Genomic DNA, 12,869 nt, shown 5'->3' with positions numbered 1-12,869 from the left:
GAAATTATTATGCTCTTTTAACTGATTATGTACTTCTAATGGGTGTTAGCTTTTAACTATGTTCTATGTCCATTTCTTGCTATATTTTTATCTCTTGTTTCTCAAGAGATTAAAATATAGCAAAATATGGCCATCTGTCGGGGATGCTTTGAATGCAATTTTCCTGCTTCTTGGCAGGGGGTTGGACTGGATGGCCCATGAGGTCTCTTCCAACTCTATGATTCAACTTGATTCATAGCAAGAGATTTGTAAGAAATAATAATTTCAGCCCCACCTGTGGCAAGCATCCTTTCTTAACAGAATCTCTTTTTTCTGCATGGAAACAGCCTGGGGTTTTTGCGTGAAGTAGGGGAAATTTAGTGTTGTGACAAAAATCATGTTTGACAACCCTGTTTATGTTGCAATAAATAATGAATGCTGACAATTTCGAAGACCACCCATTGGGATATTTACTTTCTAAGTCAACTCTGTTTAGATAGTGTTTTAGTTTTGCATCTGGTGTGCCTGCCCATGTTATTTCAATGCTGTATTTCAGTTACCACAACGCACCAGGAGTGTAATCAATAATGTGTGCATGTCATGTTGTCAAGCGAGAGCTATTAATATCACACCCTTGAGGTTCACATTAAACATTTTGTTCACTTAGAGGCGGAGAACCCATTAATGGAAACTTCTAATGTACAGAGGGTTGTGTATATGTGCATTGGTAGATTGGCATGTCCATGATAGGGTGCTGGTGGTTTCAGGATTTCTTCTCCTTTTAAAAGGTTATTTACATTTCACTAATGTCAGGGAGCTACTTGGTTTTCATTCCAAGGATAAAATGTGGGTCTTGGCAGTACATAGAGGAAAGGGGGATTACTTGTACATGCCCAAGTCTGCCTCATGAGGCCGTCATGAACTAATTGCCGGCAGTCCTCAAGTTACGAACACAATAGGTTCTGTAGGTTTGTTCTTAAGTTGAATTTTTATTTATGTTGGTGCAGATACATTTTTAAGCCAACTATATATATATATTAGCTTTGGATAGCATAGGGAAGAGTTAACACCCCTGTGGTGTTTGTTTTGCTGCCTGTGCCCCTCTTCAGAAGATTTTACTTTTACTTTCTGCCCGTAATAATTGGATATTGAAAAATTTGGCTTGTTGTGGAAATAAGGGTTGGTAATAAAACGTCAGTGGATATACCTTTTCCCCATGATAATGCTTTCAGAAGTGAATTTTCCTACTGAGTGGTAGATTTCTCTCACATTCTGTTGTCTCACCCCTGTTCTTTACTATGAGTCATTTGTAAGCCTGATGTTTGTAACTCAGGGACTGCCTGTAATTTTATTCAATTTTTCCTACTTAAATTTAGATTTGCTTTTTTATGCTGTTTGATCTTGTATCATTGGATACTTGTCATGTATTTGTATTTTTCTTGATTCCATTAAATAATAGAAATACTTGATAATCAAGAATATCATTATATTAAAGGAATGCCCCTTTGCCCATGTATTATTAACACCAAGGATGGGGCACATATAGCCTTTTAGATGTTGTTGGACTGAACTCCTTCAGCACTGAATGTAGTAGTTATGGCTGGTGGGAATTGTAGTCCAGAAGATGAAGAATGCCACATCCTTCTGATGCAACTGATGTACATGGCTACAAGTACCTACAATGCCAGTTCAGGTGTGCTGAAAGTTGCCACAAAGATGTGCCTTAAAAGGTCTCATTCTAGAAAAGCAGTGACCAATGGGTGAAGCCTATTGGATCTAAGCTAATGATAACTGGTTTGTACAATCTATTTTAATATGAGTAAGATATGAATTAGTTTAGCTCAGACTGGAAAATGACTGGAGTGAAACAAGTGCGAACTACCAATAAGCTGCTTAGATATTGCCTACCTTCCCTTTCCACCACTGTGCTATGGCAGGAAAAATGTCAACAATTAACATAGCGTTCCAACAAAGTTCTGGCCAAGATAACTTCTCCTTAACATTTTTCGGCTTCATGACATGGAACCACATAGACCCAAAATTCTGTAATGGGATAAAATTACAACCTGTTTCATGAAAAGCCATGGCCCTCTTCATAAAATGCACAGAAGCTTCTGGCCATTTGCTGTCATTTCTAAGAGAAGCATGGAAATGAAAACATGGTCTGATTTCATGAAATGGACTGCATGAATGGTACTGCATCTCAAAACTCAGTGTTTATATATGTAATGGAATATCTTATTCCAAGGCTACAATAATAACACATATTTACATATCCTCTAATCACAGCATTTAAGGCACACAACAACCATTAATGTATACATAGTGTGTGTTGGAATGGTGAGTAAAAAAAAGCAATGAGCACACTTCCACATATAATTCTCCTAGTATGTCTCAGAGACCTCTTTTATGATAAATTTGTAACACACAAGTAGTCTAGATAAGCTAAAGCATGTTTTGGACACTACCAGTTTTAATAGTAATATAAATAGAAGCCTTGATCCCTCTAATTTAAAATAATTGTATTTCAAAGAGGTCCAGTGTTGGTTAGACTTTGAGAGTATGGGGAAAGCTTATGTTTTAAAGGCACATGACACTAGTATATTTTATTTCAAGTTCAGAATTATCTAGTGATATTCAGTTCAACCTGCCTAGAATTTTTCATGAAATTAAAATTTTTGAATAAGGAATTTACCAGCCTTATTTTACTGGACTGCATTAGATAAATTGTAATAATGTCTGGCACTTTGAACGTGCTCCTGTGAGCCGTCTTGAGTCCCTCCAGGGAGATGGTGGCAGGGTACAAACAAATTATTATTATTATTATTATTATTATTATTATTTGAAACACAAGATTAGTACACAGCAAACAAGATCACTATGCTGGCTGTTGTACTGGATCACACGTCGGACACTTCCCAAGTGTCTAGGACTGTGTGATGCATCAGCAAATAATGCATGCAGATCCCAGTAAGGTGGCCTTTTGCAGCTGACAGATGGTAATTGTGTCAGTTCCGATTATGTTTAAGTGCAGGCCAAGGTCTTTAGGCACTGCACCCAGTGTGCCAATCGCTACTGGGATCACCTTGACTGACTTGTGCCAGAGTCTTTGCAGTTCGATCTTAAAATCCTCATATTGCGTCAGCTTTTCCAGTTGTTTTTCAATCCTGCTGTCGCTTGGGATTGCAACATTGATTATTCATACTTGCTTTTTATCACAATCGTGAGGTCAGGAGTACTATGCTCCAAAACTCTGTCAGTCTGAATTTGGAAGTCCCAGAGTAGTTTGACGTGTTCATTTTCTGTAACTTTTTCAGGCTTGTGATCCCACCAGTTCTTTGTCACAGGCAGATGGTATTTGTGGCACAACTTCCAATATATCATCTGAACTATTTATTATTATTATTATTTAAAAAAAATGTGAAAGCTAAAAAGATATATCTGCTAAATACAAGGGCTAACCGTTATCTGACAAATTTAAAAAATGCTGAGATATGAAAACTAGGATTTAGAACTGAAATATGTCAAAATCAGAACACTTAGAGTGAAAGGCATTTTGAAACTCCATCAAGCAATGTGTCATACAGAAAGACTTGCTAAGTTTTATGAAGCCACAATCTAAAACAAACTTTTCTAGGCGCAATAAATGGGATTTCTGCTGGCCCAACAGGTGAAGTTAATTAAAAACCCATGTACAAAGCAAATGACCCTCAGCATTCAAGTGACCCACATCATTTAACTGAGCTTTCGTCAAAATCTGGTGGAAGACAAGCAGCCCATTCGAGTAAAAATGATGGCTTGAGGTGATGTGTGCATAGGGTTTGCATTGAAAATCAACTATGATGGATACAGATTAGATATACTGCTACATAATGGAATGTGCTAAAGAAATCATCACGAAAACGTAATGTGAGTTATTGTTTTAAAGTTTGCAATGTGCTGCAGACTGTCTTTCATTTGAATAAAAACTGAAACTGACAAAGAATATGCAGTTAGGATTTTCAATGGAGAACAAGCTGGACCAAGCAGAGTGACCCCCTAATTAGAATTGATTCAGACATAATTCAGGATGAGGGATTTGCTGACTAAACTCACAAGTCAAAAATTGACAGCTCTAGCCGCAAGCTATGATGACGTCACTCACATAACAGGCAACAGAAAAATGATCTATTCTCTTTTTTCTTGACCTTAATGCTGAGTTTTCTATCACTGTAAATCATGCAAATCATGTCCAGAAACCTTAGCTAGGCTGGGAATGTTATCCCACCTGGGGGAATGGGAGCATCTTATATCCATAGCGTTATGTCCTGTTGCATTAGAAAGCAAATTGTAGAGTTTCTCAGATCACATCACACGATCTATCACACGAGCAAGTGCGGTTCCTACCCACTCAAAAAAACAAAACAAAACAAAAACCTTTGGGGATACTAGACTTCCCCTCCCAATCCTGTTACTGCCAAATAGACAGGAGGTGTTAGGGCCCTTCTACACTGCCATATAAAATCCAGATTATTTGATTATATGGCAGTGTAGACTCATATAATCCAGTTCAAAGCAGATATGGATTATTTTCTTTGATAATCTGGATTATATGGCAATGTAGAAGGGGCCATAGACTTTCTTTTCCAAATCCACTCTCAAGTAGACAGGAAGCATTGAGCTGGTAGACAGACACCACTTTGGGAATTCAGGCTTTCCCTTCCAATCCTACGACTCTCAAAGAGACAGGAGGCATTGATTGGCATCTCCTCCCCCGGCTCTTCTCCTTCCTCCCTCCCAATCTCACAAGATAGCAATAGTGCACTTTCGAAAGCCAACATTACTATGAAGGAGAAATGACAGAAAAAACAAAGTGGTGATATTTTGAAAGTTCAGTATTTCTAATGATTTAATTAATTTAAAAAATTACCATGCCAGGCTTATGAAACAGGATTTTGACAGAGAAATATCGGTGTTTGGTAGGAGATGGCCCATAGGAACACCCCTTACTCCACAACATAAATTCAATTCAGTGTTGGGAATCTGACAGATCCCATCTCATATGTTTCCCCCCATTTTCTCCAATTGTATAGCGATTCCTGAGCTCAGATGGTCTCTGCCCATCTCTATCTCTCTTTCTCCCCCCCCCCCCCCCCGCAACTTCCAGACACTTCAGAAACAATTTATGAGATATTACAAAAACAGGGAGGAAGTCTCCCTTCATCATGTGATGAGCTCTGTTATACACTGTTACATTACTGTATTATAAGTATTTAGAAATATGGGGGGGGGGGGGGCAGGGAGGGATGATGCGTGAGATAATGTCCTGGGACTGAAGTGATAAGATCTATACAGCAATTCCTAATTCCTCTTTCCATCCTATTTCTCCATGCAGCAGCCAAATTTCTATCAGTCCCAGAAATAGGGAAACAAGTCATATCCTTATTGGATGTCTTAAGTCTTTTGTTTCCTTCTCTCTTTTGGTTGTTTTTATTCCAGCTAATAACAATAAGAAGTGTGTATCTTTCTGAAATAAGGTATTGTTTCTAAAGGGGTTTTTAAAGCTGTCATTCTCAAAGTGCTCTCCCCCCGCCAGAATATTTTCTTTTCCCTTGTTTGGTTTAAGGATGGGTCTTGTTGACCATCTGCTATTCCTGGAACCAGCATTTCTGGCTGAAGAAAAAAGTTGAAAATCCCTTCTATAAATATATAGTCGTGTATGAGTATATTAAATCTATACAGTGCAGACACATACATATATAGTCTATAGACTGTGTCAAGATTCATGCTTCCCTTCCCAAGTCCAATGCTAAAAAGAATAGCTTTTTAAAAAATGTGTTGGATTTCTCTCTATTATTAAAACAAACAAAAACCCAACAGCAACCCAAGTTTGATTGCACTATGTAGAAAATTCTTTTTTTTTTTTTTAGTGTGCCTTGGCTCATTTGTGAGCTAAGTTTCAGTTTGTCTTGGATAGCTCTTTGATACCTTAAACATTAGGGTATTGTTTATTTGAAAAATGTATAACCATGTTTTCATACAAAAGAAGATTTCAGGGTTGTCTGCACAGAGGTTAGGTATTACAATAAAGTTAAGACACAAATATAGTAAAATTGGGAAGCATAAGGGTGACATTAAGTCTAGTCATTTCCGACTCTGGGAAGCCAAAGAGCCAGCGTTGTCCATAGACACCTCCAAGGTCATGTGGCCAGCATGACTGCATAGAGCACTGTTAGCTTCCTGTCGGAGTGGTACCTATTGATCTACTTATATTTGCATGTTTTTGAACTGCTAGGTTGGCAGAAGCTGGGGCTAACAGCAGGAGCTCACCCTGCTCCCCGGATTTGAACCACCGACCTTTCGGTCAGCAAGTTCAGCAGCTCAGCAGTTTAACCCACTGCTCCACTGGGAAGCATAAATAGCCTACTAAAAATATAAATGTAACATGCGGCAAACTGGTACAGACGAATGTACAAAACTGGGAGATTCCAAAGCTGGTACACATCATGGAGATCTGCCATCCATTTATAGCTGATAAATGTGCTACCATTGTAGATGAAATACAGAGAGGGGTAGTAGGGAAGCAGATAATTTAAGAAATCTATTTGTTGTGCCTTTTCCCAAAGCATCCAGGGAATGTGAACCACAATATGATACAAAACATTTGAGACAACCGGACCCAAAGATAATATCTGAGCAGCTGCTTTCCAAACAACATCCTTTCACATTGGTGGTCACCATTCATTAAATAAAATACACCAGAAAGCCTGAAGAGTAAAATAAACCCTGACTGACAGTTTGACTCTGAACATGCATATTAAAAAGAATACATAATTCTTAACGATCTCCTCTGAGAATTTCTCAGTAAAATATGATTAACAGTTGTTTCAAATTGGCAGAAGGATAAGAACTGACAAATACTAGAAATTGTATTTTTTCCTATACAATTACTGGGGAATATAAAGGATTCCTCAGCTAGGGTTTTCCTAAAGCTATGCTTTGAACATAGAATCATGGAGTTGGAAGAGACCTTGTGGGCCATCCAGTCCAACCCCCTGCCAAGAAGCAGGAAAATCGCATTCAAAACAGACTTGACATATGGCCATCCAGCCTCTGTTTAAAAGTCTCCAAAGAAAGAGCATCCTCCACACTCTGGGGCAGAGTGAACTGCTGAACAGCTCTCACCATTAAGAAGTTCTTCCTAATGTTCAGGTGGAATCTCCTTTCCTGTAGTTTGACATCATTATTCCATGTCCTAGTCTCCAGGGCAGCAGAAAACAAGCTTGCTTCCTCCCTCCTGCCTAAGACTTCCCCTCACATATTTATACATGGCTATCATGTTTCCTTCTCAGCCTTCTCTTCTGTAGGCTAAACATGCCCAGCTCTTTAAGCTGCTCCTCATAGGACTTGTTCTCCAGACCTTGATCATTTTATTCGCCCTCCTCTGGACACATTCCAGCTTGTCAACATCTCCCTTCAATTGCGGTGCCCAGAATTGGACATAGTATTCCAAGTGTGGTCTGACCAAGGCAGAGTAGAGCTGAACATATATCAGAATGCAAAGTCTGGAGCTCAAAACATCAAAAATTGCTGGAAGCATACTCTGCTTCATAAGCCCTCAATCTTGAACTCAAGAGAGAAACTGCATGAATACATTTATAATCAAGGCATTCAAAAGGACAGACATTATCAACATAGTTCAAGTTGTACAAATTTGACCACGAAAGGGCTATGTACCTAACCAACTTTACATTCCCTAAACTCAGACAAGCTTTTACAGTCCTACAATTCCAAAGTATGCCTTTAGCAATGCTGGATGGTAGATACTTGGGTACTCCTTTGGTTTTTTGGTTATGTGTATGCGGGACCCTAGAAATTGAGGATCTGCCTTACTACTTGTTCACCTGCTCCCTAAACTCTGCACCAAGAAATAAATTCTTAGGGACTATTCTATGGTACGTACAATTGAACACGGTTGCAGAACAGGTCATCCTTTATCCGATTCCAACTCCACAATCTCTTATAACAATCTTATAACAATCTCTGATCAGCTTCGATGTGGTGTCTCTATTTACCATGGTCCCGGTAGCAGACACCATGGCACTCATCAACAAGAGGTTCCCAGAAGACATCACAGCTCTGTTTCACCATTGCCTCACCACCAGCTACTTTCAGTGGGACAATTAGTTCTACGAACAGAAAGATGGAGTAGCTATGGGGAGCCCTCTCAGCCCAGTCATAGCTAATTTCTACATGGAACACTTTGAAGAGCTAGCCATTGAAACAGCAACCAAAAAGCCCACTATATGGTTCAGATATGTGGATGATACTTTCACCATTTGGAGCCACGGAGAAGAACTCAACGGGTTCCTGGACCATCTTAACAGTATCCACCCAAACATCCAGTTCACCATGGAAAAAGAAAAGGAAGGAAGACTGCCTTTTCTAGATGTCCTAGTCATCCGCAAACCAGATCAACAATTGAGTTTATTTCTTGGTGCAGAGTTTAGGGAGCAGGTGAACAAGTAGTAAGGCAGATCCTCAATTTCTAGGGTCCCGCATACACATAACCAAAAAACCAAAGGAGTACCCAAGTATCTACCATCCAGCATTGCTAAAGGCATACTTTGGAATTGTAGGACTGTAAAAGCTTGAGTCACACCGTTTACAGAAAACCCACACACACAGATAGATATCTACATAAAAACTCCAACCATCACCCAAGTCAAAAAAGAAGCACCATTAAAGCCTTGGCAGACCGTGCAAAAAGAATCTGCGAACCCCATCTCCTCCAAGATGAACTGAACCACCTCAACTGGGCTTTACAGGCCAATGGATACTCCACCTCAGACATCAGAAGAGCTGCATGACCAAGAACAAGCCACGAGATTAAAGAGGAAGATCCTCCCAGAGAAAAAGTGTTCTTGCCATACATTAAGGGAACCACTGACCGCATAGGGAAGCTGATGAGGAAACACAACATACAAACTATCTACAGACCCACCAAGAAAATCCAACAAATGCTACGTTCAGCAAAGGACAAGAGGGATCCTCTCGCTTCTGCAGGAGTCTACCGTGTAGACTCTGGACAAGTCTATGCAACTGTGGACAAGTCTAGATAGGGACCACCAAACACAGCGCCCAAACATGAATCAAGGAACATGAAAGGCACTGCAGACTACTTCAACCAGAGAAATCAGCCATAGCAGACCACCTGATGAACCAACCTGGACACAGCATTTTTTTTGAGAACACAGAAATGCTGGACCACTCTCACAACCACCATGTCAGACTACACAGAGAAGCCACTGAAATACACAAGCATGTGGACAATTTCAACAGAAAGGAGGAAACCATGAAAATGAACAAGATCTGGCTACCAGTATTAAAAAATCTCTAAAATTGCAACAGCACAACAACAGAGAGGAAACAAACAAGGACATCTAATTACCTCTCAACAGAAGTTTGCCCCAGGCGCAGTCAGGCCATTGTATGCTAATCAAGGTGGTCAGTTGAAACATTCACACCTAGCTCTAGCAGAGAAGAGTCCTTTGTCTCACCCTGGTCATGCCACAGATATATAAATCCTTTTGCCTAGTTCCAACAGACCTCACTACCTCTGAGGATGCTTGCCAAAGTGCAGGCGAAACATCAGGAGAGCATGCCTCTAGACCATGGCCATACAGCCCGAAAAAACCTACAACAACCCAATCTCTTATAACATTTCTCTCTTTACCCTGGCAGAAAATAAAGTCAGGGCGAGACTGATTGTGGATATCACCGCCAACTGTGCCAGGATGCTTTTACCTAGCCTGAGTGGGGTTGATTACCCTCAAGGGATTCTTATATGTAAATTTTAAACATGACTGATCTTTTATACTGGCTTACCGGTGAATGTGCAGTTCTTAGCGCCCGTCGCACTTACGTCTCTGCACTTCATGATGTGTATTTTGCACACTGTTTTATCCTGCTTACATTCTGCTTTTAACTGTTGAATTTTACAGTGTTTTGTATAGATGCTTGTGAGCTATTGTTTCTGTCGGTGTAAATGCATATGACCATGGGTCGGAGCATTAATAAATTGATTGATTGATATCCACTAGAAATGGTGCAAAAGCAAAAAAGGACAATGTTGTGTGTTAGGTGAAGAGGCAATAACAAGATGTTCAAATGAGTTAGACTTAGTCAAATAGCATGAATCGGTTGCATGTACAGAAAATGTCACATTTATGTATTGCAATCAAACTCTACTACCCTGTGCTTTATACCCATTAAAATCAGTAGCAATTAAAACAGTCATTACCATCTTAATAAGCCATGATGTCATCTGGATCCAGCCCATTATCTTTCAAATATGACATAGTGTTTCAGCTGTAAGTTATATGAAGTTGTGGTAAGCTTTGGCCAGTATGCGAGAGTAAAAAAAAAATAGATAGAAATCACAGTTGGAGCATTTATGTTTTCAGACAAATTCATTCATGAATTTTTGACTGCATCTTATAATGCCTAAAAGAGCAAGCCATCTCTGTTGTACAAGGAAACATTTATAACAGTTACAAACCTTGGCCTAACTCTGAATCCAATTGTTATCCTCAACTTCTAAAAGGGATATGCTAAGCTAACATTTAAGTGAGTTCAATTGGACTATTGAAGTTGGGCCAAACACTAGATTTTGGCTACAAGAGATTTTCAAATTATTCCTCCAAATAGAGGACCTAGAACTGGGATAGTCATATTCTAACTTGAAAAAACAGTGGAGTGATCAAATCGTCATTATTCATTTTACAAATCACAGAAGACAGATAAACATATTTGATTTTGTAGAAAACCACTGAGAGCTCCTAGTGGAAAATTACAGGAAAAGCAGCTGTCTCTTGATGTCATTCAGAGTTTGAGGAGACCTATGTCACACATTTTTTTGATAAAAATAAGTCAAAGCAATTATTGCTCACCATGATTCTCACGGAGCAGGTCAGACACATGGCATAAATACAGCAATACAGCAATACACAAATCATTTGTAGGTTTTCATATCAAATATAGTATCTGAATACAAATCTATTTGAAGGAAATGTAAAAGAATTGGCAAGAAATAAACAAAATAAGATTTTATTATGCATTATTAGTGGAAATTGTTAAATACAAAACATAGAATATATTAATATTGGCATCTGTGGTGAAGCATAACCTGATTAGTATTTATCATTTTGTTCATCATCAAGTATTAAGTTACAGGAAAAAAGTTAAAACAATGAATTCTTAAGGTATTAATTTAATTTTGTTTTAAAATCTTTATAAATATAAGGCTTGATCAAGAAAAACGGGAACACAGTGTCTACACAAGAGGAGGGCAACCATTCACATTCAATTCACCTTTTTTGCCTTGCTCCCTTCACCAACTTTAGCACAATGCAGTTTTTCAAGAAAGGGTGAGTCAATGTACATCGCCTCTGTCCTTATTCCTGATTTAGTCCTTGATTACTTCATAAAACAGAACTGGATGGAGCGTAAATGAACCTCCAACATTCTTCGTAATGGCTTTACAAGTTTGTTGTTCACATAGCTACATATCTGCTGGGAGAGAGTGGCTATGAATAAGAAAACAAATCTCCAATGAGCTCCATGGGACTCCCTGCCTTGTCCACCAGCCCAAACTCCACAAAGCAAATAGGTAATTCTCTACATTTATAAGAAAAGGGATTTTGGCAATGTGGTAAGGCCATTTAAAATGTGTTTTAGTTCATGGTAACATAATTAGCAGGAAAAATGCCAGTCCTGCCATGTAAACATCCTTCCCACCAATCAAACTGGGAATTGGTTTTCGTTGTGACCTTGATTTTGTCTCCAGCTTTGAAAGTCAAATCGCCTGGCTGCTGCCCTTCATATGGATATATTGCTGTCACAATTGTAGGGTTGGTCCTGGGGTTGCCTAAAAACAAAAGACAATTTCAATTCAAAACTTGTTACTCCTTACTGTGAATTGTACTTACATGCCTATGTAGGGATTGGAAGGACCTGAATTTATTTCTTTTTTGGGTTCTTAGCTAGAGGTCAACATCTCAAAATGGTCTGTTTAATCTCCCAATATTCTAATATAAACTTACATTAAAAATATACAGAAAAGGAAAGAGGCACAGTCCAGACTACATGGTAAATCAACAGGTTTTTTTTTTCAATTTGAAGGGGGCTCATTTTGTTTAATTTTATCTCAAAAGCAGTTGCAGATCAGGGTCTGTTTCTTTCCTGCTTTGTTGGTGGGTTAGCCTTTGTGAAGAACTGAACACTTGGCACTTAACATAAGACAGGAATGGTCTTCTGTTGTTGAGCAATGTTTCAGTATCAAAACATTCACCATGAATAAATTTGTAAACATACTTTCTATGCATCAGAAAAGGTAAACTTGGCACTCTCATGGAATCTACTGAAAACCTGCAGACAACTTTAGTTTGTTTAAGGATTGTGCAATACACGAGTAAATAAACTGTTATGTAAGTTGTGCTGCTTCAACCATCTTTCTTTGAATTTCCAAATCATCACCTAAGCAATATTCATCTCACACAAGATGGTGCTACAGTGCTACATTCAACAAAACATTTATCTATGCTATTGAGCCTTGTTGATCTGTTAATACGAAACTCACAGAATGCACTGTGATTTTAATTATAAAGCTGCTGTTTTTGTTACACTGTGTCTGCTGAGAATGGGGAAGAGGTTCACTACCAAGGCCACTCACATCATATATATTAAAAGGTTTTCAACACATCTAGTTTTATAGAGGAAACTACTCAATTTATTGCCTCAGAAATGGCCAACCTTTCAACACCTGGACTCCTGTAGCTTTGTTTTATAGAAGAGGAAATTCCAACAGGTTCAGGTTGTAATGCAAGGCAGCTGAGGATGCTTGAGAAAGT

At 38.8% G+C, this 12,869-nt stretch overlaps 1 protein-coding gene across 1 annotated transcript in view; it reads right to left on the bottom strand.

Moving 5' to 3' along the window:
• Positions 1-11,051: 11,051 nt before the first annotated feature.
• Positions 11,052-12,869, bottom strand: part of SH3YL1 (SH3 and SYLF domain containing 1) — a 35,122-nt gene continuing 33,304 nt past the window's right edge. Inside the window, exon 10 of the mRNA XM_060752725.2 lies at positions 11,052-11,887. Within this exon, the coding sequence (XP_060608708.2) occupies positions 11,694-11,887 (194 nt within the window). The 3' untranslated portion in view covers positions 11,052-11,693. The remainder of the gene's footprint in view (positions 11,888-12,869) is intronic.

This window comes from Anolis sagrei, chromosome 1 (genome assembly GCF_037176765.1).
Source record: "Anolis sagrei isolate rAnoSag1 chromosome 1, rAnoSag1.mat, whole genome shotgun sequence".
Classification (NCBI taxonomy): domain Eukaryota; kingdom Metazoa; phylum Chordata; class Lepidosauria; order Squamata; family Dactyloidae; genus Anolis; species Anolis sagrei.
Note: the sequence above shows the minus strand (reverse complement) of the source record. Positions and strands in the feature narration are given on the sequence as shown.